At 37.8% G+C, this 26,682-nt stretch overlaps 3 protein-coding genes and 1 pseudogene across 3 annotated transcripts; 1 reads left to right on the top strand and 3 right to left on the bottom strand.

Moving 5' to 3' along the window:
• Positions 1–1,574: 1,574 nt before the first annotated feature.
• On the bottom strand, positions 1,575–10,973 carry LOC146925403 (uncharacterized). Its single transcript, XM_085710326.1, has 8 exons — positions 10,362–10,973; positions 4,186–4,901; positions 3,839–4,086; positions 3,552–3,755; positions 3,383–3,475; positions 3,197–3,304; positions 2,154–2,495; positions 1,575–1,833 (listed from the first exon to the last, which is right to left on the bottom strand). The coding sequence occupies exons 2-8, from the start codon at positions 4,892–4,894 to the stop codon at positions 1,759–1,761; spliced, it is 1,779 nt and encodes a 592-aa protein (XP_085566452.1). The 5' UTR covers positions 4,895–4,901; positions 10,362–10,973; the 3' UTR covers positions 1,575–1,758.
• Positions 5,157–7,025, bottom strand: LOC146925405 (uncharacterized). The gene is made up of 2 exons (XM_085711973.1): positions 6,103–7,025; positions 5,157–6,013 (listed from the first exon to the last, which is right to left on the bottom strand). Exons 1-2 carry the CDS (start codon positions 7,023–7,025, stop codon positions 5,266–5,268), a joined length of 1,671 nt encoding a protein of 556 aa, XP_085568099.1. The 3' UTR covers positions 5,157–5,265.
• On the bottom strand, positions 6,962–10,355 carry LOC146925404 (uncharacterized; annotated as a pseudogene).
• Positions 10,974–23,816: 12,843 nt separating the features above from the next.
• On the top strand, positions 23,817–25,301 carry LOC146925402 (putative F-box protein At3g16210). Its single transcript, XM_085711011.1, has one exon. The coding sequence runs from the start codon at positions 23,895–23,897 to the stop codon at positions 25,101–25,103; it is 1,209 nt and encodes a 402-aa protein (XP_085567137.1). The 5' UTR covers positions 23,817–23,894; the 3' UTR covers positions 25,104–25,301.
• The last annotated feature ends 1,381 nt before the right edge of the window (positions 25,302–26,682 follow it).

Genomic DNA, 26,682 nt, shown 5'->3' with positions numbered 1-26,682 from the left:
CTGCACCATTCATCTGAGGTCTATAAGGAGAAGAGTTGTGATGTTCAATTTTGAATTCTTCACATAGAGCTTGCACCATGTTATTGTTCAGATTGGAACCATTGTCAGTGATGATCTTGTTGGGAACACCATATCGACAGATGATGTTATTCTTGATAAACTTGACAACCACTTGCTTGGTCACATTGGCGTAGGAAGCAGCTTCAACCCACTTGGTGAAGTAATCAATTGCCACTAGAATGAAACGATGTCCATTGGAAGCCTTCGGTTCAATCCTTCCGATCATGTCAATACCCCACATAGAGAAAGGCCACGGGGAAGAGATAACATTGAGAGCATGTGGAGGCACATGAATCTTGTCAGCATAAATTTGACATTTGTGGCATCTCTTGGCATGTTTGTGGCAGTCACGCTCCATAGTTATCCAGTAATAGCCGGCTCTTAACAGTTTCCTTGACATGGTATGACCCGAGGCATGGGTCCCAAAGGTACCATCATGTACATCATGCATCAACTTCTCAGCTTCTTGTTTGTCAACACATCTTAACAAGACCATGTCATAGTTCCTCTTGTATAGGATTTCTCCGTCCAGAAGGAATTTGCTAGCCCATCGTCTCAAAGTCTTTTTATCCCTGTTGGAAGCACCAGGTGGATATTCACGATGCTGCAAGAATTGCTTGATGTTGTAGTACCAAGGCTTTTTACCATTCACATCTCCATCAGCTTGATCTGGCATATTTTCAATGGTAAACACATGAGCGGGTCTATCAAGACGCTGCACTTTGATTACGGGCACATCATTCCAGTGATTCACACGAAACATGGAAGACAAAGTAGCGAGAGCATCAGCCATCTGGTTTTCATCCCGAGGGATGTGGTGCAGTTCAACCTTTGTAAAGTATGTCAACAGACGTCTTGCATACACTACAACATTTTTGATCTTAGGCAACACTCAAAATGCGTTGTTGTAAACAAGAAAACCGTCCCTAAATCCATAGGCGACGGTTATGCAACGCTTATGAAAGCGTCCCATATACTCCCGTGGCCTATTCTAAAAGCGACGGTTTTTGTGTTTTAGGCCACAGTCGCGTAAAACCGTTGTCTAAAGGACAGAAGAGCAGCGGTTTCTTCAGAGTCATGAGCGACGGTTTCACAGTCTTCAAGGGACGGTTATTCAAACTTTCTAGGGACGGTTATTCAAATTTTCTAAGGACAGTTTTTTTCACTGTTGTTGATTTGATCAAACTTTCTAGGGACGGTTATTCGATTTTTTCTAGGGACGGTTTTTTTCACTGTTGTTGATTTAATCAAACTTTCTAGGGACGGTTATTCGATTTTTTCTAGGGACGGTTTTTTTCATTGTTGTTGATTTGATCAAACTTTTCTAGGGACGGCTATTCAAGCTTTCTAGGGACGGTTATTCAAACTTTTCTAGTTATAAATACATAGTAGATTATTGACTGTTTTTGCAATGCTTTTTTGTTAAATTGAAGTTATAGGAACGATAGTTTTAGATATGTTGATATATATATATATATATATAATAACTACTCAAGATTTTGAATGATAAGAACTTCAATAAAATAGGTAATAGTCTTGCATCATAATATTACATGCGTGATAATATCCAAAACATATACGAATTGAAAGTAACATATGTGTTTGCTTCAAAAAAAACCAAAAAGTATTGGTTTATACACACATTGTTCATAGTTTAGTAGTAGCTGGAGATTATAAAATCTAAACATGCAAATAACATCATCCCTCTTGATCTTCATTTCCAGGATGATCTTCGTCATCAGGTTGGCCTTCCTCGCCAGTTGGATGAATTTCCTGTATTTATAAGAAAGTTTCTTAGTCCTAGTGATATTATTGATTATAACCAAGCACAAGGTGTATTGATTACAACCAAGCACAAGGTGTGCAAGCAGCAAGAAATATCTCTTAAATTGACTTTACAACACCATTTCCCTTAGCATGCTAGACCGCAAATGACAATACAAAGTCCATGTACCAGACCATGAAAATTTACACAAAGAACATTTCTATAAATCTGAAACTATACAAGCCTTATATCTAACTAAACTCCAATCAAATACTACAAATACTTACAGAATAAGATCATAAACTTTTAAATAAGTCACAAGTATTACCTTTTCAACATTCCTCGTATGCATTGATGTGGAAGCACCGCATTCAACATCCATAGCATTCTCCATGATATTGTCCAAAGCTTCATCATCCAAATCAGGATTCACTTGCTTTAACAAGCATTTAACTAGCCCTTGTAAGCCGTTAACTTGCTTAGCCATACGAGCCGTCTCTTTAGAACATTGTCTTTTAATATCAGCAATTTCTTCATTTCTCTTTAACACAGTTGGTGTTACCATTCTTCCAAAACAACGAACTCTACCAGCCTTTTCTTTTCCAAACAGTGATTCAAAAGTCTTCCCAGCACATTCTTTTGACTCTTGAATGGAATCATGAAGTTTAGTCTAGTAAAAAAAGGTTAAACATAAGTTCAAATAACTTCACTAACAACAATGTTACTTGGTAAACATCTCTGTCAAGTACAACTAGCACAAGATCAGTTAAATTTCATCGTTATAGTATGTCACGTCAAAAGTAAATTAAGGTATTATACCACTTAAGCCTCGAAAATACAATAATAGACATGCAATGATCAAACACGTTCCTGGATCTCATTATGAAAGGAGCTCTACAGTACTAGTTGTCCTTACACTACTCTAAAAAAACCATCCATGTTGCTATCTTAGTTAATAGCAATCTCACAAATAAACAATTGTTGGAAATGTTTGAAACAAACTGTGTTCACTTCTAAAACACAGTAATATGAAAGACAACCCCTAATTACCAAATGTCTTTTAGGCATGCTAAATTCAAAACAACCCCACCCCTAGTTACAAGATTAATTGTTAGACCAATAAATAAAATCAAAGATTTAAAATATGACAAAGGAGAATACAAAACACTAGAGAATACAAAACTGCACACAGAGGCATTACACCCACTGCCACATGAATGACTAAAGTCTGTTTTGGTTTTCTCTTTCACTTCTCCGTCAACTTAATTATATGTCTAACAATTTGCAACTTATGTTATACTTGCAACTATGTATATTTGAACTTATCAATTTTTAAATACTTAATATACTCGTATTTACTCTTATACTTACAACAACATTTTGCGTATCTTGATCCACTTCTTTTCCTTTTCGACTTGTGCGGGTTTCAATGAACATTTCTGCTTGAGTGACATCTGATCCATCCTCCTTCTTTGCCCGCTGTAACAAAATAAATAATAAATCAAAAAATTATATTTATTAGAAAAGTTACTTCTTTGAAAGACAAACATATAATACCATCTCTGCCTTAATCCTTGCAAAGTTTCTTGTTCCCATACGGTGCATATATCTCTGTTTGGCCCTATTCACAGCATTCTTCTTACATATATCCTGCATTATGTAGAAGAAATTAAAGATTGGTAGTAAAGTACAATATTATAATCAAATAGATATAGTAAAATCTTACTTGAACAATATTGTTCCCCCAAAAAATCATTAATCTCTTGAAATCTGGTCCAGGTACCCTCTTGGGACGATGTTTTAACCTTTCTCTCAAGTTGGGGTATTTCAAGAAATAATTCTTCCTGATGTAATTCTTGTAGCGTCTCCAAGCATCATTGATGCGAGAAAACACTGTTTTCTTTCCTTTTGGAGGAATAATGAATCTATCCTGTGAAAAGAAAAACATCATCACCAACAATATTTGAAAGGTATTTGAAATATGAAGGAAATATAAAAATTACTTTCACATACAGTAACATATTCCCATATGTCTTCTTTTTCTTTATCTGTAAATGCTTTGAAGTTGGTGTAAATTAGAGGGCAGAAGCTAGCATTCCTTGCAATAGTGCCTAAGAAATAACACAAATCATTCACCACTTTATCATTTGGTCCAACAAATTCGCCAAATTCATCTAATGTAACTTCTTCACGCTCTTCAATTTCTCTTGAATGCACATGTAAGCACCGTGTTGGCCCTCGCGTTCCTTTCTTTGGTGCACCTATTTAAACATGGTTCAAACATATTGTAAAATAATATTGCAAAGATTACTTAAGATAAAAGCAACCAATTTGACCAATGTCACCATTAACAACACTACCTTCCTCTTCGAGTGCATTTTCTCCTTCTCTTTCTATGTCTTCTTCTTCAGCTTCAATTTCAAACTCCTCATCTTCAACTGGCACACCATGTTGTTTAAGAAAGGCATCAATTAACATTGGTCGAAACCCAGGCATTCTTTTTGTCTTCTTTGGTCCTTGCTGCTCTTCATGGGAATCATTATGACCTGAAGCCCTTTTGCCGGGTTGCTTGTGGATTTGCCACTTTTCAGGGGGATCATTAACTACAGCTGCCACAACCTTCTTTGTCACACGACTCTTTGGATCTTCAATCTGTATGCAACCTTTGCTTTGGGTATTCTCCTTCGTCACCTTTGTCCGACTTTCGTCACTTGTTGCAAATTTAGAGTTCTTTTCTTGTGAGTAGCTTGCAATGGAAAAAGAAGGCAAATTAATTCTCTTAGTTTGCTTATTATTATGTCCTTCAACTTCATTTGTAGGTATCTTAGCAGCATTAAGTGATGGCTTCTTTGGCTTGCTTCTTTGTCCTTCAACTTCTACCATGGTTGCTTTAGTTCCTCTAACATTCCTTGAAGCTTTGATGCCTTCAATTTTGTCTTCCTGTGCCTTCTTCTCACGCTTAACTTGTAAAAACTTCATTAATTCAGCTCTTGATTTAACCTGAGCTCCAAAATTGTAACGTGTCCTTTCAACCCCATTCTTTCTCTTTGAAGTGACTTCGTTCTGCATTTTTAGTCTACAAAAAACAAAGAAAAGTATAAGTCCAGATCCAGCAAAGAAAACAGTCCAGAATAAAAAAAACAGATGAAAATAAACCAGGATAAAACTAGAAAACCTGTCCAGAAAACAGCAAAAACATATAGAAACCACAAATTACACAAAACAGCAAACCATAATACAATATTGTCTCTTTCATTACTATAAGACACTTAATAAGTACATAATTATAGCGTCTCTTTCATTACTATAAGACACTTAATAAGTACATAATTATAGCAAACTCTACAATCACAGATTGTAACAACGCAACAAAATGGATCTAAACAAATGTTCAATTGTAATAATGCAACATAATATAAATAACAAATTCATTTTACACATTAGTCCATATAATCAAATAATGTGTCATCAAAATCAGAATCTTCCTCATCCCCATCTTCTATTCCTTGTAAAATATTTGAAGGCTTCTCAAGGATTGTTCTAGGTATGTCTTCCCTAACCAAGTTGATTTCATCTGCTGCATTTACACTAGTAGCTTCAAACTCTGATTGGTTGCCCATTTTAAACAAATCTCTTGGATCTGTCTTCAAAGCATAATGTCTATTTACATTCAAAGGATCTTGAACATAAAAACATTGCTGAACTTGAGAAGCAATCACAAAAGCATCATCTTGATAACACTTTTTATTGAAGCACACACAAGTAAGTCCATATTCATCTTCTTCAACTTCATACCAATCACACCTAAATAGAACAAATTTGAAGTGGCCATAGTAGTTCAACTCAATTATATCATTAATTGCTCCATAGAAATTGACTGGTTCTGTCCTTGGATTTTCATCTTTCGAGCTTGCAAAACTTGCAGTTAACGAAACCAAAGTCACACCAGAATTTTGAGTCTTGCGTCTTGCATCTCGTTGCATAGTATGGAATCTATATCCATTAACAAGATATCCAGAAAACCTTTTTGCAACATTATTTGGTCCTCTAGAGAATTCTCTTAGCTGAGGTGGTACATCATCTCTCTTGGCTCGAGTTTTGAACCAGTCACTAAAATTCAGGCATTGAGCCTTGGCTTTATCCCACTTACGTTTTTTAGTGTGGCTATTAACAATACCTTCATGCTCTCTATACAGAAAACAGTGGCATTCATTAGTCAATTTCTAAATAGGTTTTAGGTTGAGACAAATAAAGTAAAAAATGACATGTGAACACACCTGATATATACTTCAATTTCTCCACAATTGAATAGGAGGTATCGATGGGCCTGGGCTAATGAATCAAAATCCAAATAAAATGGCTTCCCATTTTGCTTTCCCCCTAAAGGACGACCAATACTTGAAAAGTAATCAATTTCATCTACCTCTAATAAATCACTATCATCATAGTTCCGATTCTTTCTGTTTGACCTTGTATCCACACCTTTATGCATATATCTTGAACAAATAGTTATGCCCTCTTCAGCCACATAACCCTCAGCAATAGAACCTTCGGGACGACTTCTATTACGAACATATCCTTTAAGCTTACATAAATATCTTTCTACGGGATACATCCATCGAAGTTGAACTGGGCCACCCAATCTAACCTCATTCGAAAGATGAATAGCTAAGTGAACCATAACATCAAAAAAACTAGGAGGAAAAACCATCTCTAGTTGACAAAGTACTTCAACAATTTCTTCCTGTAAGTTGTCCAGATCTTGGATGTGGATAACTTTTTGGCATAGAGTACGGAAAAAACGACTAAGACGAATGAGAGGTTGAGCCACTGCTTTAGGCATTGTGCTTCGTATTGGTATCTGCAACAAGTAATGCAGCATGAAATGTGCATCATGACTCTTATAACCACATATTTTCTTTTCAGAAACTTTCACACATCTTGAAATATTTGAAGCACTACCATCTGGTAGTTTTGCACCCTTCAGAACACCACAAAACATAGACTTCTCTTCAGAAGTCATGGAGAAACATGAATTTGCAATCGCGACACGACCCCCACCAACATCCCTTGGATGAAGATTTTTTCTAATGCCCATTTCTTGCAAATCATAACGACCTCTAACATGATCTTTTGTCTTTCCTGGTATATCCAATAGAGTCCCAATGATGTTATCAAAAATATTCTTTTCGATATGCATTACATCAAGATTATGACGTAGTGTATTGCTAGCCCAATATGGCAACTCAAAAAAAATTGACCTCTTCTTCCATGGACCATCAATTTTTTGCTTGTTTGTCTTCCCAAACACATTGTTAAAATCTTTTAAGATTTCTAATATTTCTGTCCCTTCTAACATAGTCGGTGCAGATCTAAGTTCCTTTTTTCCATTAAAAGATTTTCTATTTTCTCTCCAAGCATGGTCCATTGGCAAAAATGTACGGTGATCCATATAGCACATCTTTCGACTGTGTTTCAAATAGGTTGAAGAAGTGTTGTTGTTACAGCATGGACATGCCAACTTCCCTTTTGTGCTCCAACCAGACAACATGGCATACGCGGGAAAATCACTAATTGTCCATAACAAAGCAGCACGCATTTGAAACATTTGATTTTTTGAGGCATCATATGTTTCTACTCCAGATTCCCATAACACTTTCAACTCCTCAATTAATGGTTGAAGGTACACATCAATATTTTTTCCTGGTGATTGTGGCCCGGGAATTAGTAATGACAACATCATAAATTCAGGCTTCATGCACAACCAGGGAGGAAGATTGTATGCTACTGTCACAACAGGCCATGTACTATGTGATATACTCATAGTTCTAAAGGGGTTGAATCCATCACTAGTCAAGCCAAGTCTTACATTACGTGATTCAGAAGCAAAGTCTGTATGAAGCCTGTCAAAGTCCTTCCACGCCTGGCCATCAGCAGGGTGCCTTAAGCACCCATCTTTAGTGCGATCATCTTTATGCCACCTCATTGAATCAGCTGTCTTTGAACACATAAACAACCTTTGAAGCCTAGGAATCAAGGGAAAGTGTCTCAGAATTTTTTCAGCAACTTTATGATCATTTTTGGGTTGCTCGGACTCACAATCCACTAGAGGGGATTCTTTCCACCGAGAAGCTTTGCAAAATCTACAAAAATTGTCATCCTTGTGTTCTCTCCAAAATAGCATGCAATCATTGGGGCAAGCATCAATCTTTTCATAATCAAGACCAATGTCCTTAATCATGGCCTTTGTTTTGTTAAAAGAATTGGGAATGTTAAGATCAGGCATTGCTTCTTTCAATAACTCTAAGAGAGAAGTGAACGATGCATTGCTCCACCCATGAAGACACTTCAATAAGTACATCCGAATAATGAAGGATAAGGTAGAGAAATTTTCGCATCCTGTGTACAATGGTTGTTTTGACTCGTCCATTAACTTGTAGAATTTCTTAGCATCCCCATTAGGTCCCTTGTTAACTCCATCGGTTTCTACAAAATTTCTAAATGTGTCAAACAATAAGCCATCAATGTCATCATGTGAGTCTTCTTGAACTTCCATGGGATCATCAATTTTTGTCAACCTTGATCTTCGCTCCCCATGGTATACCCAAATTTTGTAGCCTTCAACAAATCCATAGGCTACTAAATGATCAAAAACCACTCTTCTTTTTTCATACCAAGTGTTTTTACACTTGGCACAAGGGCATAGAATTTCCCTCCCTTCTGGCTTTCCTTTAGTAAAGGCAAAATCTAAGAAAGATACAACACCTTTCTTATATTCACGACTAAGCCTTGGTAGCTTAGTCCACTCTTTGTCCATCACTACCAATATAATACAGTGTAATACAAAGTAAGAATTTGCATACAATAAAATGTTATCCACACACTTAACATCACAAGTTAAACACTCAATCATGTGCTAAATACGGCAACATATATATACACAAGATAAGTTACATTTGCAAGCTGGATGAACTTAACATATTTTTTGGATATAAAAACACAAGTATTTATAGGGAAGTAAGTGAAGTGACAGTCTCACAAATCAGAATTCACCAACATATAATTTTTTTAGATGCAGTGGCCTTGTTAACCCTCCCTCCCATATTTTAGTTCTACATGAATCATATTTTCAATGGTTGATGATATAATTGTTAACCATAAGACCATTCTATATCTATGAAACACGGATACGAACACGGACACTAACACACCGACACCGTTAATACTTTAAGAAAATCATGTGTAACATGTCCAACACCGGGACACGGCTTATTCGAAGAGTGTTTGTGTTTCATAGTTATATATCCATTTATTTTATATAGTCCATTTGTACAAGAAAATTTATCTCTAGCTATCTATGGCACACAGAACCTATGCACCCAACACTATATGTTTAACTTCAAACATATATCCATTTATTGTATTAGTCTAGTAGCAACGTAAGTCTACTTACTTATTTACCATTCAGGGGTTAACTTGGGATTTTATCGTTAAAGATAAAGTTTGATAAACTATGACTCACAATAATCTTATATGACCCACTTGTTTTACAGCTAACAGCCATACACAGTTCAGCATTCATATAAAGCAGCCACATGCACTATCTAATGCTAGTTTTTACTTAAGTATAGATACTACTAGACACTAGTATGTAGATAAAACTTGATAGCTTCCAGATCTTAAAAAAATGAAAAGCATAAAAACTTGAAAGCTTCTGGATCTTAAAAAACTAATAAGTCAACCTTATCTCTTAAAGGATTACACGTTTTTTTGATGGAGCTTTGGTGGGTAGTTAACTTTAAACAACACTATATGTTTTTAATTCTTCCTTCTAGAAAAAAGAAAATCTAAATTAAATATTTGTATAAAGTAGAAACATATTACAGAATATGACTTTATACAAAGCAATTAATAAAAAATAAAGTTGTTCCTAGCACTAAATTTACTCAGTTCATAGACTTGACATATATTTTCATTGGATTAATGTTGGTCTAATAAACACACAATGAATATACTTCCTACCATATACACGGAATGGAAACTAAAAACAATATCAATTCATCAAGAACAAATTTCTTGCTACTGTGTTAACAGTACCCAATCAGGGATAAACTAAAATCTAAGTGTGATTATCAATTACCTTGTACATAAAAATCATATAGCCAAAACCCTCATCTGCTATTTATTCAAAAATAATTTCTCTCTAGCTATATTTGACACACACAACCTATGTACCCAGATGACTTTAACCCCAAATTTTAATAAGCTAAATAAGAAGGGTACAGTAGTTTCACGTTTTCAACCAAACAAAACCCAAATTACTAGCTTGAAATAACCCCCAAATCTGGTCATTCATGTTCTCAAAAAAGTGTACAACGGGATTCATAGACTTAATAAGAAAAAAGAATACAAAAAAAAAAATCCCCAAATCTTAATAAGCTGAAAAATCAATCCATTACCACAAATGACTTTAACCCTAAATAGTTAGTATATCAAACAATTAGTAAAACAAAGGATAGGGTAAGATTGAACTCACTTGAGATGAATGATTGACTCAGAAAATGAGATGAATGAGCAAAGCTATCGAACTGAACAAGATGAGTACGAAATGAACGAAATAAGTACACGCTTGAACAGGAAAACGATTAAGTAGGAATGGCTAAAAAAATGAGATTGAGATGAGAACGGTGGGTGATTCTAGTTTCTTCATCTTTCTTCTTCTTCTGGTATGTGTTGTTCAACAAACACAAATGGGTCTTTCTAGCTTCTTTTTCTTCTTTTATCTTTATTCTTTTAATAATTTTTTATTATAAATATATTAATAAAATAAATAAAATTATTTGGTTCTTTTCAATTGAGCGGGATAGTTCCCGCGGGCTGAATATTTTGTCCTTTAGGGACAACATTTAACCGTTGGTAAGAAGAATAAATTCACCATTGCCTATACATGGTTCTAGGCGCGGTTTTATGACGGTAGGTATAAACAATAAGTACGGTGTTGAAATGCGTCGCCTAAACATGGTTTTAGGGGCGGTTTTATGACTATTGGTAATTATGTATGCAACACGACAAATACTGCTGCCTATTCTATGTTATTGGGACGGTTTTTGAGAGTTGCAAAAAAAAGGGTTGCTTAAAGTCAAAAATGTTGTAGTGATAGTCACGGTATGGGATCAGCTTCTCATGATGAGTCTCCCATTCACCCTTTATCTGATTGATAACAAGTGCAGAATCTCCATAGATGTCAAGGTGCTTAATCCTCAGATCAAGGGCTTCTTCAATGCCCAAGATGCATGCTTCATATTCAGCTATGTTGTTTGTGCATTCAAAAGTTATTCGAGCGGTGAAAGGAATGTGGTGCCCCTGCGGAGTTACAATGATGGCTCCAATTCCTTTACCATAAACATTAACAGCTCCATCAAACACCAATCCCCATTTGCTATTGGGATCTGGCCCTTCATTGATCAGTGGTTCTTCACAGTCTTTTGCTTTCAGATACATAATCTCTTCATCAGGGAAATCAAACTTAATTGGCTGGTAATCATCAAGAGGTTGACAAGCAAGATGCTCAGCAAGGACGCTTCCTTTGATTGCTTTCTGAGCTTTGTACACAATATCATATTCAGACAATAACATTTGCCAACGTGCAATCTTTCCAGTAACAGCAGGCTTTTCAAAGATGTACTTGATTGGATCCATTCGGGATATTAACCAAGTTGTATGATTCACCATGTAATGACGCAGGCGTTTGGCAGCCCAAGCTAAAGCACAACAAGTCTTTTCAAGCATTGTATACCGAGTCTCACAGTCGGTGAACTTCTTGCTCAGATAGTAGATAGCATGCTCTTTCTTACCAGTCTCATCTTGTTGACCGAGAACACAACCCACTGAATCATCCAACACTGACAGATACATAATCAAAGGCCTTCCTTCCACTGGTGGGACAAGGATAGGTGGCTCTAACAGGTATTCTTTGATGCTATCAAAAGCTTCCTGGCATTCATCATTCCATACAACAGGCTGATTCTTTCTGAGCAATTTGAAGATGGGCCCACAAGTAGTAGTCATGTGAGATATGAACCTTGAAATGTAATTCAGACGCCCGAGGAAACCTCTGACTTGCTTTTCAGTTTGAGGGGCCGACATCTCTCTGATGGCTCGGACTTTGTCAGGATCAACTTCGATGCCTCTTTGGCTGACAATGAAGCCTAGCAACTTTCCAGATCTTACACCAAATGTGCATTTATTAGGATTCAATCGCAGCTTGTACTTTCTCAATCTTTCAAACATCTTTTTCAAATACACAACATGCTGCTCTTCATCACTTGACTTCACAATCATATCATCGACATATACCTCAATCTCTTTGTGAATCATATCATGGAACAGAGTGGTCATACCTCTTTGATAGGTAGCACCAGCATTTATCAAGCCAAACGGCATCACTTTATAACAGAACGTTCCCCACGGGGTGATGAAGGACGTCTTTTCTCTATCTTCAGGAGACATTCGTATTTGATTATAACCAGAGAAACCATCCATAAAGGAGAACACCTTGGACTGAGCAGTACTGTCAACAAGCACATCAATATGAGGCAATGGGAAGTTATCTTTTGGACTGGCTTTATTCAGGTCTCTATAATCAACACACATTCGAACTTTCCCATCTTTCTTTGGTACTGGCACAATGTTGGCAACCCACTCAGGATATTCAGCTGTCATGAGGAAACCCGCATCAATTTGCTTCTGTACTTCAGCCTTGATCTTAAGAGCCATGTCTGGACGAGACCTTCTCAATTTCTGTTTGACAGGAGGACATTCAGGTCTTGTCGGTATCCGATGTTCCACAATCTTGGGATCTAAGCCCGGCATATCCTCATAGGACCATGCAAAGACATCTGGATAATCATGGAGAAGCTGAATAATCTTCCTTTTCACTTCTGGCTCAAGTGCAGCACCAGTCTTGATCTCTCGCTTGTTTTCTTCAGTACCCAGGTTGATAAGCTCAATCTCTTCCTGGTGAGGCTGAATGGCTCTTCTTTCTTGCTCAAGCAGTCGAGTGATCTCATATGGTATCTCTTCATCATCATCCTCATCTCCAGCTTCATATACAGGGAATTCAAAATTTGGATGAACCATAGGGTCACTGTGTTCAACGGGTTTATTATGGTTCAATCTGCATAATATGATTGGGATGATTTTAGAAAAAGTTTTTCATGCAGATTTTTGAAATTAATAAGAAAAATACAGATGTTTTGGTTTTTTCTGGCATTACCATTATTTCCAAGAAAAAAGGCACTAAAAAAAGTAAAAACAAAGAGTCGTGAGAAAAACGACAACTTTTATTGACAACGGCAATGCCGAGACAAACACGCCCTTACAAAGATATCACTTTCGCCTTGGGCAGAGCGAAAGGATTGTTATTTTGAAAACAAGAAACATGAGCAACAAAACACATTACATGGAAGCATGCATGACTAAAGGAACATCAATGGCTTCCCAATTTCTCACAGTGCCTCCTGGTACAACAAATGTAGGCACATGGTTTCTTTCAGCAGCATCTTCGGTAATAGCATTGATGAACCCAGCACTGTAGAAAGTTCCCTTTGAAACAGCAGATGTCGGGGAGAATCCAAGGCCTTCTTTACGCTTGTTTTCCAGAATCTGAATCACTTTGCCCCAGCCAGCAGCTTGCCCTGCTTGAACAGCCTTCTGGGCATCTTTCAGTGAAGCCATGCTAGCACCAGCCCTCCGGGGCTCTGCACCCTCAACAGTCAAGCCTTGGAATGACGTCCCTTCTGCAGACCCTGCTTCAACACAAGAGAACGATGATATTTGGCTAACCAGAAATGCCTCCTCACCATATACGGTGACAACCTTACCGTTTCTCATGAACTTGAGCTTCTGATGCAAAGTGGATGTGACTGCTCCAGCGTCGTGGATCCATGGTCTTCCGAGGAGACAGCTGTAAGAGGCATTGATATCCATGACTTGGAAGGTTATTTGGAATGTCTCGGGTCCAACGGTAATTGGCAAGTCCACTTCCCCGAGAACATCCTTGCGGGATCCATCAAAAGCTTTAACCAGATAACTGCTACCCCTCAGAGAAATTCCATGATGGCTCAATTGCCTTAGCGTGGATTCGGGCATTACATTCAGAGACGATCCAGTGTCTACCAATACGTTGGATATCAGGTCAGATCCACAATGTACTGAAATATGTAGAGCCAAGTTGTGGCGTTTCCCTGCTTCGGGGAGCTCATCGTCACCGAACCCCAAGTTGTTGCAGGCAGTAATATTACTCACTATCCCATCAAACTGATCCACAGAGACCTCGTGGTCAACATAAGCTTGCTCGAGTATCTTCATTAACACTTTCCTATGAGCCTCAGAGCTCATGAGCAGAGACAGGATGGATATCTTTGAAGGAGTCTGTAGCAGCTGGTCAACAATCTTATAGTCACTTTTCTTGATAAGTCTCAGGATTTCGTCCAGATTGGACTCTTCAATAGATTGGCCTGCTGGGCCGGTGTTCTTGTCAACTGGAGGGACAATTGGTGGAGTTACCGTAGCAATGGGTGTTACTACCTTCTTTTGAAACAACGGTGGACGGACTTTTCCACTTCTCAGAGTTGTAACTTCACTAGCAACATTATCAACTGTAGCTGGGGATACGAGAGGCACCTCCACCCCGTTTTCAATCATGGTTGCATTGTATTTGTAGGGAATTGCTTTGGTAGAGGTATAAGATACCGGGCCAGGTAGCCTGATCACCAAAGGCTCAACATTCTTTGCCTGAGATACACTTTCAACAGGAGAGTCATGGAACACTGGCACAATCACACATACATCACTGGCAATCAAGTACTTGTCATCCATCAGGCTCTGGATATCATTTTGCACAACACAACAGCCCATAGGATTCTGCAGACATTCTGAACAAGAATCATGATCATGTTTGAACAGATAAGCCTGGCAGAGCTTGATATGTAGAGGTACCAAGGGAGTAACGACATTGCGGACATCCAACATGGGATCCTCTTGAGGAACGGGAATCCTTTCAAAGGCCTCAATCATATTGACAGCAGCATGGTTTGGAAGCGGGTTGTCAAGGACGTGAGGAACGCTATTCTCAAAAGTCAACCGCCCTTTTTCTATCAGATCTTTCACAATATATTTCAGAGCAAAGCAACCTTCGACATCATGGCCTTGAGCACCCTGATGGAATTCACATGTTAGGTCCTGACGGAACCTGGGAGGCAATGGATTAGGCGGAGGCCTGCCTGGTCTAGTGACGCAGTGTCCCTTAGCAAGTAGAGTTGGGAGCAGCTCACCATAAAGCATTGGTATTGTTGGAAAAGAAGGTTTGGGTCGGGGACCCTGTTGTTGCTGCCGTTGCTGTTGAGCAGGAGGCTGTTGTTGTACTTGCTGGGGGATAGCATTGACGGGCATTGGTGGTTGACCCGGTGGTAGAGGATATTGCTGATAGAATGGTGGGAAGAAAGGATGTTGAGAGTATTGCATGTAGTGATAAGGCAGGGGTAATTGTGTAGCAGCTGCAGCTGGGTTACCAGACACCATCCCTACGTCAGATTCTTTCCTCTTGTGATGTCCGTTACCGTACTTCTTTGGTGCACTGTTTGAAGATTCGCCCTTCTCAAGGACAATAATACCATCTCGGACAGCCTCTTCTAGACGGGTTCCCATTGTAACCATATCAGAGAAGTTGTTAGGAGCAGAGACTATCATTCTCTCCTTATATTCCTTCTTTAGAGTCTTCAGGAATGTCTGCGTTAATTCTTCCTCATCAAGTCGAGGAGAAACACGAGCAGCTGCCCCTCTCCACCTCTGAGCATATTCTCGGAAGGTTTCATCTGATTTCTGAGATAGGGCTTTAAGAGAGTCCCTGTTTGGCCTTAGACGGGTATTGAATTCATATTGACCTTCGAAAGCAGCAGCGAGTTCCTCAAAAGTATGAATGTTGTCTTTGCTCAGACTAGTGTACCAATCTGCTGCATCATCTGTCAAGCTACTCTGGAAGCAGTGGATCATCAGTGCATCATTGTCGGCATAGTTAGCCATCTTTCGGACATACCGGATAACATGGTTATGGGGGCAAGAAGTCCCATTGTACTTGTCGAATTCTGGCTCTTTGAATTTCTTAGGAACCTCAAATCGGGATACCAAGCATAGATCACGAGCTTTAGCAGGAGCACCATTGTTTCCCCGGCTAGCCTTGACCTCACGGAGTTCTCCAGCCAACTCCCTCAACTGTTTCTTCATAGCTTCCATTGCGGGATCTTGTCCACGCGGAGTATCAATTACCTGTTGCACAGTGTGTACAATAGGGTCGGTAACAACGGTAGTCACCTGAGGCATAGCAGTAGACACAGGAATCTGTCCTTGACCAACAAAACCAGAGACACCAGCGGCAGTATTAGGAGAATAGTAAGCTGAGAGGCCATAAGGACGGCCGTTGGGCATAACAAAACGAGCATCAGTAGCCACAGTAGACAGTGGGATAGAGGGAATCACCTCAGCAGTAACTGGAACAGAAGTGGCTGGTTGTTCCTGTGCAGCCATCATAGCGGACATAGCGTCATGAGCCTTAGCCAAGTCTTCTTTTATAGCAGCCAATTCGGCACGGAGCTGAGCATTTTCTTCTTCAAAGTTAGCCATTATCCTTCTCTTGTGAAATCTTGTCTGATGAATTCTATCTGGTTGGTAGACTTTGCGAACACGAGCCACTTTTCAGACTGCGGCGGACAAAACCAGGAGGTAATGAGCACGAGAGAAGTTTTTTGTGGTCAATGAATGCATATGATGCATGAAATGTGCTGATGTATATGCAAAAAAAGACCTTTTTTTAGGTTATCGAAGGGTTTTAGACAAATTATGAACTCGTAATCATTACTAAACAACAATTAACATAAACGGGAATCAAACAACTAACATATAGTTTTAAAAGACAAATGGAAATAACAACAGGAAATGGAAATCCTCAAGCATAGGAAGTGGAAGCGTCGTCCTCAGAGTCGGACTCATAGTCGCAGTATCGTGCGTAGAAGTCACGGGCACCCCTAGCTCTCTTGGAGTCCCTCATAAGCAGCCTATCTTTCTTCTCAATCTCTCTCCTAGCCTTAGCTAACTCTTTCTTCAGTGTCAAGACCTCATGAGTCTTCTGCTCATCCTTTCCGTCCAAAGTCATGATTAAATTCTCAGCCTCATAGTATCTAGCTCTCCACTGATGCTTCTCCCGACTCTCCATAGCTAGGTGCTCCTGATACATCTCCTGGGTAGGTGGGAGTAGAGGCAAAGGCATGGTAGGAACAGTTGCAGACACATATCTCATAGAGGGGTAAGGCGTACCAGCCTCCTCAGCTCGGTTTATCACCCACTGTGTATAGGCCTCATGAGCGATACCGGACCTCACACCCATATGCTTTACCTCTTTCTTCCGAAGCTTGGTCCAAGCTTGCATGAAATCTTCTCTAATGCCTGTGGGAGCACTGGAGTAGTGAAAGAAGTAAGGAGCTGTAGCAAGATTGATGGGCTTATCTTTCATCGGAAAACCAAATTGTCGCAAAGCAAGCTCCGGGTTGTAGTTGATTCCACCCCGGGTACCAAGAAGAGGTACATTAAGAAACTTTCCACCACCAAAGATGATTTCCTTGACCCTAGAAGCGGGAGTGAGCCAAACCACTTCATTAGGAGTGAGAGCCATAATCCTCTGTGAAATAGACCAATTCCTCGGATTGTCGTGGAAAGACTGCGGAAGGTGCGAAATAAACCACCTATAGAGGAGAGGCACACAACAAAGAATGTATCCACGACCTTTGCTGGAACGATCGTGAATAGCATGGTATGTGTCAGCTAGCAAAGTAGGAACCGGATTCTTGGAGTGGAAGATCATAATAGCATTCATGTCCACGAAGCCGTCAAGATTCGGAAAGAGAATAAGCCCATAGATGAGAAGTGCAAGAATAGCCTCGAGAGTGTCCTGACAAGTGGTGTTGAGGTTGGCCTTCCCAAGAAGATACTCTGAAGTGAACCCTCGGATGTGTGCTTTAGTAACAAGATTCTTGGAGACATCGGTGGTCTTGAGATAGAGATCTTTAGCAATAACCAATGGAGGAAGAGGATTTTCAGGTCCTGAGAAGGGTACCCCCTTAGCAATAGATAAACCCATCAAGGAAGAATAAGCCTCTAGAGTAGGCACCAACTGAAAGTCTGGGAAAGTAAAGCACCGATACCCCGGATCATAGAATTGCACTAGAGTGTGCACAAGCTTCTCATCCACATTAGTATGGAGAATAGGGAGTAAAGCCCCGTAACGGCGTCGGAAACCAGTCGGATCCTCAATCTTGAGTGCCAAATCCCTCAAACTAGCCAAATCCACTTCCTTGAACTTGTAGGATTTAGTCATCTTCATTCCTACAATGTTTACAAATTCAATTTGTCTAAGCCCTTCGATAACAATGCATGACAAAAAGTTTATGCATGTATGCATGTATGCATGAATGCATGATTATGTTCAAGTTCGGAGAAAACATGGTGGGTTTGAAGTTCAAAGTCGAGGAGTCATGGGTGGACACGGTGTCCGGTGAAAACTAGGGTTTTAGGATAATAGTAACCGGGTTCTAAAAAGGTTCCCAAGTTGCAACCTCTCCGACGTATCTCATGGTGTCACGAGACAACCCTCGCTCCATGATTATACGTGGAAGGTCTAACTTGAGTGTAGTATCGCGTGACGACTAAAACTCGAGACAACACTCGGTTTAGCCTCCGCACTACATCCTAGAAAATGGCCATGGATGGGTTTGGTTATCTACGGTTCATAGCGTCATAGAACAATTAGGAGCAAAGTGCCTAAACGCGACAACTCGCGCCGACAACATCACCCCCAAAATGTCTCAGCTATGTGGGATTGATCGCATAATCCAAAACACGAGGCAACCCCCGGAATGAATTGTCGATTATATCCCTCCTAAATCCTAAGTTCACTCAGCCCGGGTGCAGGACTTTTGATATTCTCACCCCACACGTTTGCAAGAATTTAAACATTTATTCACATAGGAAAGCAAGTAAAAGAAACAAGTAAAAATACAAGCGCAAGCGTGGAAATAAAGACTAGGCGTAACTCTCGAGAATCCCCAGTGAAGTCGCCAGCTGTTTTATCTTGGTTTTCGGGTGTCAAACATTGATTACGTTTGAACCTTTTAAACCGGTGATATCTTATTTTTTCTTGGGAAGGGAAAAAGTAAGCAAAACCCTTGAGAATCGAGGTCCGGGAGTTGTTTTCGCTACGGGAAGGTGTTAGGCACCCATAACGACTATAGTAACCTATAGGAACCGTCTCTAACTTCTACGCGCGCGCTTTATTTTTAAATGCTATTTTGAAAAGTATTTATTAAACCTAAGAGTTTCTAAGTGAAGAATTGTAGGGAGAAGAATGTTTTTGGATTTTTATTTTAGTTGAATTGAAGGAATTTTGTTCCTTGCCTACGTACCCGATTAAGGGATCAAATCCACCGTAGTTCTCTCTCAAAATGTTTTTGTTTTTGTTGATTGATTTTAAGTTTGAAAATGGATTTTGAAAGAATAGAAAGAGGCCTCAAAGGGCATGAGATTGGAAAATAGTGAGGTTGAATTAGTGAATTGCAAAATATGGTCAAAGTAGGATTAGAGTTCATTGAAATTTGATTAAGAAAATGGAAAAGAAAATACAATGGGATGTTGGATCCCAAGGTTTATTTGGAAAAGCTTTGAGTGAAGTTGTTCACATTTGTTTGGAAAATTGGTTTTTTCTAAGTTTAAAGCCCTAGGCATTCATCTAAACATACAATCCTAACCATACATCTAAACATGCATATTCTAGCTATATTATAGTGATGTGTGTGCATGTGTCGGTGCTTGTGTCGGTGTACATCATTAGAGTCCATTGTCCTTTACATCATACCCTAGATACATTCTATGGCCTCTTTGCCAAGAGAATTAAAAGCATGAAAGTAAAATATTACAAAAGCTCCTAAATGTTTACATTCTAACTTTGGTACAAATTAAGTTGCAAGAAAGAAATAGAGATGAACATGGGATGAAATGGAGATGCTTATGAAATGATGAAACATGAAATGAAAAGAGTTAGTAGGACATGACAATATCAAAGAAGTGAGGTAAGAGAGATACTAGAATATAAAAGATAGAAAATAAGTGCGAACATGGCTAAAATTTGTTCATAAAATGCAAGAACCAAGTGACCCATGATTCTCACATTCCAATTGCATTTTAAAGGTTTAGAAACAAGTTTTGGAATGGGAATTAAGGCTACATGATTTACTTGACATTTTTAAAACAAATTTGGAGCATATTTACATTATTTAACTACCTAATGACTTGTAAGCTAAGTAACCTACCAAAATTCACAATTAAGCAACAAAATTAAACACAAACAGTAGCTAAAATCCTATGAACTCAAGTAGTATAGGTCACCAACATCCATCAAGCAAATTGGATTAAAATCAAGTGAATTTTCATTCATTTTTAGCACAAAATACCACAAACTAGTAAGAAAATTATCCACATTATGTTCACCAATTTTATTATGTAAAATTGACACAAAAACACCACAAAGTCATCAAGAAATGTGTATGAAAATTTTTAGAATTTTTAAAGCATTTTTAAACATCAAAACACACAAACTTTCACAATTTCTTAACAAAAATAGAAAACAATTAACAAGAAAATACGACACACCTTTTTAACCAAGATTCAACATATGACAATATCACACAAATATCAAAAGATGATCAAGAAACACATAGGGATTTTTTTTTAGATATTTTAAGGGACTTTTTTGGACTCAAAACACACAAATACTTCACAAATTTGGAAAAAAAAAAGTAGACAAATTAACAAGAAAATACTATACATATCCCTCTTAGGTTTTAACACACAAAACCATCACAAAAAGTTCAAGAAAAATACCAACAAACATGTGAAAAATCTATGGAATTTTTTAAAGAATTCTTAGGCAAGACAGGGGGTGCAGTGAGCAATTTTTCAGCAAGAACGCAGGAAACAGGGGTGTGTACTTAGCAATACTGCAATGTGAACGTGGGAATGGGCTTAGAAAGGGAATGGACGGGTCCAGGAGCGGGTCAACCCGGTCCAGGCTCTATATAAGCCTAGGAACCGGTTTGTTCCTCATTCCTAACCCTCCTTTCTCTCTCTAACTTCCAATCCTCTCACTTCTCTCTCTAGTTGCAGACACGTCGGAACTGAAGGTAGAAGACGACCGGAGCGCCTCCGGTGCGGTGGTCGGCCGTAGCGCCGCCGCACCGGAGTGTCTTTATGCAAACTTTTTATACCAAAAGCTTCGGTTTGTCCTCCTCTTTCTTAATCCATCATCAAATTTTCGAAAACACGCACCAAAAGCTCTAGATCTACACTTAACCGAATCGGACGAAAATGTCAAGAAAATGCAGGAATCAAAGAATACCTTTATTTCAAACGGAGATTAGTGAATACGACGGGAGTATCTTCGCGTAATTCTCGTCTCCTTGCTCAGATTCGTCGAAATCCAGAAGCCTGCGATGATATTGCTCTGATTCGGTTCCGGTGAGGCACAGACTCGTATCTGAAACGTTGTGTTTCCTTCACTGATCCTGGACTTGTTTTGCGTCACGCTTGCTCTTTCTTGTGAATCTGTTTTGCTTCTTTGATCTGAGCCTTTGTCTGATTCAGTGTTAGAACTGGAATCAGATGTGTGATTTAGCACTGGAGTCTTCGGATTCGAATCTGTTATGGTTCGGAACTGGATTTTTGATTCGATTTTCTTTGCGTGATTTGGTGGCGTTGTTGTTGAATTCAGACGAGTTCAACTTGTTACTGAGAAATTCGTGGTTACTTTGATGAATTTGGCTCGGATTGTGATGGTTTTTGGAGAGAAATTGAGTTTGTTAGGGTTTGGGATTCATGTGTTCTTGATGAGATTCATCAAGTTCATGTGAATCTTGGTGATTTGATCTGTTTCTGGTGGAGAGAGAGAAAGAAAAAGTGTTTTTGATGACTGTGCAGAAAAATGATTGGTGAATTTGACCTTTGACCAGTGAGTTGGCTTTTATAGCTGACTGTGTAACTGCCTGGACCAATAACAAACTGCCATGTGGCGCTGGACCTTGTAACAAACTTTTGGACAGATGGACAAATGAGAAACTGACACGTGTACAGACCTGATGACTTGGACAAAAGGACTAAAATACAATTTTTAGGAATTTTAGGACTAAAAATAAAAATAAAATGAATTAAAATTGGTAATTGGAAAATAACGTAAAGTGAAACGATTAAAATTGACAAAACGGACTAAAACGAACCAATGGCCTAAATGAGGTACTTTAAAGTACCTCTCTGCCGAAATTTCGTGTGAAATGACCAAAATGCCCCTAGGGCTAAAACGACTGAAAATGACTCAGATGCGAATTTTAAAATGGATTTTTTAACAGGGGTTTAAAGCAAAGACTTATACAAGCAAAATTAACAGACTCAGAGACAAATTTAAGGGTTTAAACAGAGCTTTAACACATGAAAAGACTAAAATGCCCCTAGGGGCAAAACTGACTTAAAATGACTTCAAATGCAATTTTTGGAAAGGGTTTTGACATAGAATGAAACAAAGACTTATTCAAACTACTTGAAAGAACTCAAACAAAATTTTGAAAGATTGAGAGACATTTGACATAGGAAATGACTAAAATGCCCTTGTATGTAAATTTTGCAAATAACATTGAAATAAAATGCAGAGAAAGATGCAATTGATCAAAGATAGTTCAAATGACTTATAATGCAAGAAAAGAAAAATTGACTAGTATTTTTAGGTCCAAAATTAGGGTATAACAGAATGTCATAAAAATCTCTAGAGCGTCTGTCAAGCATTCATATAGGCGGATCCAACTGGAACTTAATAGATTAATATAGATTAACCTATCAAGTGTACACTACAGAACTTAATATAGATTAATATAGATTAACCCATCAAGTGTACACTACAGTAAAGTACACCATTCGTTCTTGAGCTATAGATTAATTCATCAAACATAAATATTAGATGGGTGCACCTTCCTAAACATGTTTTGAACCACACTTTTAACCTCCCCTCTACACATTTTAGAAGATGTTGTGAACATTTCTCAGATCGAGAGAATCCCAACATATCAATAATTCACCGTACAAATAGTATACGTGCCACAAATACACGCTTTAGAGATTAAATTGAAAAGTAATGTACATTTGGAAACTAATATAAAAGAACATGTTAATATTTTGATATCTCAAATTGGTTGTGAAACGAACCAAATAGGCAAGACATAATTCGTAAACAGAAAGGTATAAGGTTCAGATTCAACACAAATATCCCAATTAGTTCATTTTAGATAATGGAAAGGCTACTGCAGAAGCGGCACAATAGTTACACCATAAGCAAGAAAATATTAGTTATAGTCGTATTGATATTGCAAGTCGCTGATAAAATTTTCCAAATTTAAGCTATATTTTCGATAGAGTAAGTTACTTCTAAATTAAGTTTTTTTTTTTTTTGAAAAATCTAAATTAAGTTTCTTAGCTTTTTATATTGAAATTAAAAAAAAAACGAATATTTTTAATCTTAATTTACTTTTTATATAGAAAACATATTTTAAAATACCTTCTCAATTAAAGTTTTTTTGTTTACTTTTCAATTAAGTTATGGTCAAATGATAATACCTTCATCAAATATTTTTTTTATTTATCGATCTACCTGATCCCTTTACCACTTTTTTTTTGAAGGAAGATCCCTTTACCACTTATGATATTGATTTTCAAGCATAGAAAAATATATGAAAATACCTTCTCAATTAAGTTTGTCCCGTTACTTCTCAATTAAGTATACTCAGGGAAAACCATCTTTAAATACCTTAATCAAATATTGATTTTTTTTATATATAAATTCAATCCAAATCCCAACAAACAACTCCAAAAAAAAAAAAAAAAATCGCAATTAACAATCCTTTTGCGTTTGAGATCGCTTAATTTGCAAATGGGGAGAAGCCAGTCCCATATACCTGACGATCTTTTCAACTCTGTTCTCTTAAACCTACCTATCAAATCTTTGAAGAGGTTTGGATGTGTACGCAAATCATGGTCGCTTTTGTTTGATGATTCATATTTCATGACTATGTATCGCAGTAACCTCTTAACAAAGGATCATCCTTATTATCGTGATGTGTCTTTTCTACTACATCAAACATTTACTCCTTTTGACGGTTTTTGTCACGATGAAACATTTGATTTGTATTCTATTTCTGGTGAGAGGTTTGAGAATAAGATCAAATTAGATTGGCCAAGTGTCAACTTAGATCCTATATATCGATATAAAACGGAGTATGATTCTGGTTTTAATATTTTAGGTTCTGGTAGCGTTCATGGAACTCTCTGTCTGTTTTGTGCATCCCAGGTGAATATTTTATTGTGGAATCCTTATACTAAGGAATTTAAAATCATTCCTCCCAGCCCTTTTGATTCTCAACCTAATTGCTATGTTTTTGTTGATCATCGTTCATTTGGTTATGATTTTGTCAACAACGACTATAGAGTGATGCGCCATGGAATAGTTGTTGACAGAACTAATCACGAATCTAATTACGGGCCCTATATATGGGAGATATATAGTCTGAGAAACAACTCTTGGAGAAAACTTGATGTCGATATGCAAAAAAAGCCTATGGGTGAAGAACAATTGTACATAGATGGACTCTCACACTGGATGTGTAAAGGTGAAACAAATAATGAAACACATTTGTTGTCATTTAATTGGAGCAATGAGGTTTTCCTTACCACACCCATACCTTCAGACATGGATGCTAGTTTTGATTGTTATTCGGTGCGGAGAGACTTGGTGCTATTAAATGGGTCTATTGCTTTCATCTTAAATTACAAAGAGACGGGTACATTTCACATTTCAATTTTGGGTGAACTTGGTGTAAAGAAATCATGGACTAAGATCTTCATTTTAGGGCCCTTACCTTGCCTTGAGTATCCTATTGGAGCCGGAAAGAAGGGTAATATGTTGTTCAGCAAAAAAGACGACAATGGTGGACTAGTTTGGTTTGATTTAAATACCCAAATGATGGAGGAGCTTGATTTCAATACCAAAAAAGAGGATGACCGTTTCATGGAAATAATTTCTTATTTTAAGATAATGATACATAAAGAAAGCATTCTTCCATTTGAAGGAGCAAACATTTAACTTTTTTCTTCTTACTTTCACCCGAGGTATATGATTGTGGTAATTAAAATTCTTTGCCTCTTTTGAATTTATTCTCGTTCTATCCGCAAAGGATATGATTTCGCTTTCAATTGTAAGAATGATCTATTGTTTTTATTGAATGGTCTTTAGCTTTTATATATAAGGAGCTTACATTTGATAAATTAATCTAATGAGCAACATATATGTGCTTGAATTTCATTACTTTCTACTTGCAATATCTATACAATTACGCTGGAAGGATAGATTCTTGCTTATGGGGTCACTATTTTGTTTGTGGGGTCGCAAATTTTATCTGAGTTGTGAGGTCCAGTGTAGCCAGGATCGAGTGCTGACTCGTAGGGTAGGATTGTATGATTCTACGTCCCACAGCACCTCGACCGTGCTTCGACTTTACTCCGGTTTGTTTTTGCTCTGTTTCCTCTGTTTTTTGCCATTTTCCCTCTAATCCCTTTGTTTTTTGTCGTTTTCCTTCTGTTTCCTTTGTTTTTCTCTATTTTGTTTCTTGGTTCCTCTGTTTTTCCTCAATTATCTGTTTTTATACTTGGTTCCTCTGTTTTCCTCTATTTTCTCTATCTATTTCTCTGAACTATATCAACAACCTACAAATCCTACTTACAAACCGTGTTACGTTTCTAGTGTTTATGTTCTTTCACCGGCCGACTATCCTATGTAGGATCTCGATTCGAACTACATTGGTGAGGTCTACCTGCTATTTGTTTGTCATGCTTAAATCTGAACTTTACCTTACTATTTATGAATTATGATAGGCCTGTATTTGGTTTCTTTCACAACCGTTTGATGATATATCTTACGCTTGCGAGTTCTGATATACTAAATTTCAGTTTACATACTTCTTGAACTTCATTCATTTCTTCAGTGTGTATATACAGTTAAGATTCAATTAAGATTTTCTGTAGTCTATGTTGTCCTTCATTCTTTTTTCTCAAATTTGGAGCTAGGGACCATAAGCTCCTATTGTCAAGGATGAAATTGTGATGCCTAGTTTGAAGTTTCTCAATTTTTCCAAATATTTTTCATTACTAAATGAGCTTATGTGTAGCTATTCAAGTTAAAATGTAGTACATGTTTTGATCAGATTTTGAAATTTCTCAGCTTTGAAATCCAGAAGCTGCATCTTTTCTATGCTTTAAAGATTCCTCTGCGTCAAATCTCAATTTTCCTTTAGAAAACTCTTCTTCGCATTATTGCAATATTCCAGTATCATGTCACCAAAATCAATCCACATGGTTTTTCAAAATAGCAGTTTCATTGACAATAATGTCAATGTCAACAGTAACACTTCCTTTGATAATGTTTCATTTATGTAATATTTTGGTAAAGCTAATGAAGAATAAATGTCTATGATGGAAACTAATTGGTATGACTTAGAAGGTTTGCAATCTCCTACATATGTTTCTCAGATGTTGTTAAGTGCTTCTTTCTTCTTTGATATTTTTTCATCGCATAATTGATGGTTATTATATAATCACAAATGGTATGCTACTAATAATTTTCCTGAACCTCCCATAATTTTTTTTTTTCTTGAACCTTGTTGATG

The sequence above is a fragment of the Medicago sativa genome, chromosome 5 (genome assembly GCF_051527215.1).
Source record: "Medicago sativa cultivar Bolivia chromosome 5, Bolivia_mono, whole genome shotgun sequence".
In the NCBI taxonomy this organism is placed as follows: Eukaryota; Viridiplantae; Streptophyta; class Magnoliopsida; order Fabales; family Fabaceae; genus Medicago; species Medicago sativa.
Note: the sequence above shows the minus strand (reverse complement) of the source record. Positions and strands in the feature narration are given on the sequence as shown.

Bases quoted from the DNA above. Each gene is read 5' to 3' on its own strand.
- LOC146925403 (XM_085710326.1), bottom strand. From the start codon at position 4,894: ATGCAGAACGAAGTCACTTCAAAGAGAAAGAATGGGGTTGAAAGGACA. The intron at 3,476-3,551 runs GTAAGATTTTAC...TACATAATGCAG, and splicing joins GGGGGAACAATATTGTTCAA to GATATATGTAAGAAGAATGC. The intron at 3,305-3,382 runs GTATTATATGTT...ATTTTGTTACAG, and splicing joins CAAGGATTAAGGCAGAGATG to CGGGCAAAGAAGGAGGATGG.
- LOC146925405 (XM_085711973.1), bottom strand. From the start codon at position 7,025: ATGCATATCGAAAAGAATATTTTTGATAACATCATTGGGACTCTATTG. The intron at 6,014-6,102 runs GTGTGTTCACAT...TTTTCTGTATAG, and splicing joins GAAATTGAAGTATATATCAG to AGAGCATGAAGGTATTGTTA.
- LOC146925402 (XM_085711011.1), top strand. From the start codon at position 23,895: ATGGGGAGAAGCCAGTCCCATATACCTGACGATCTTTTCAACTCTGTT.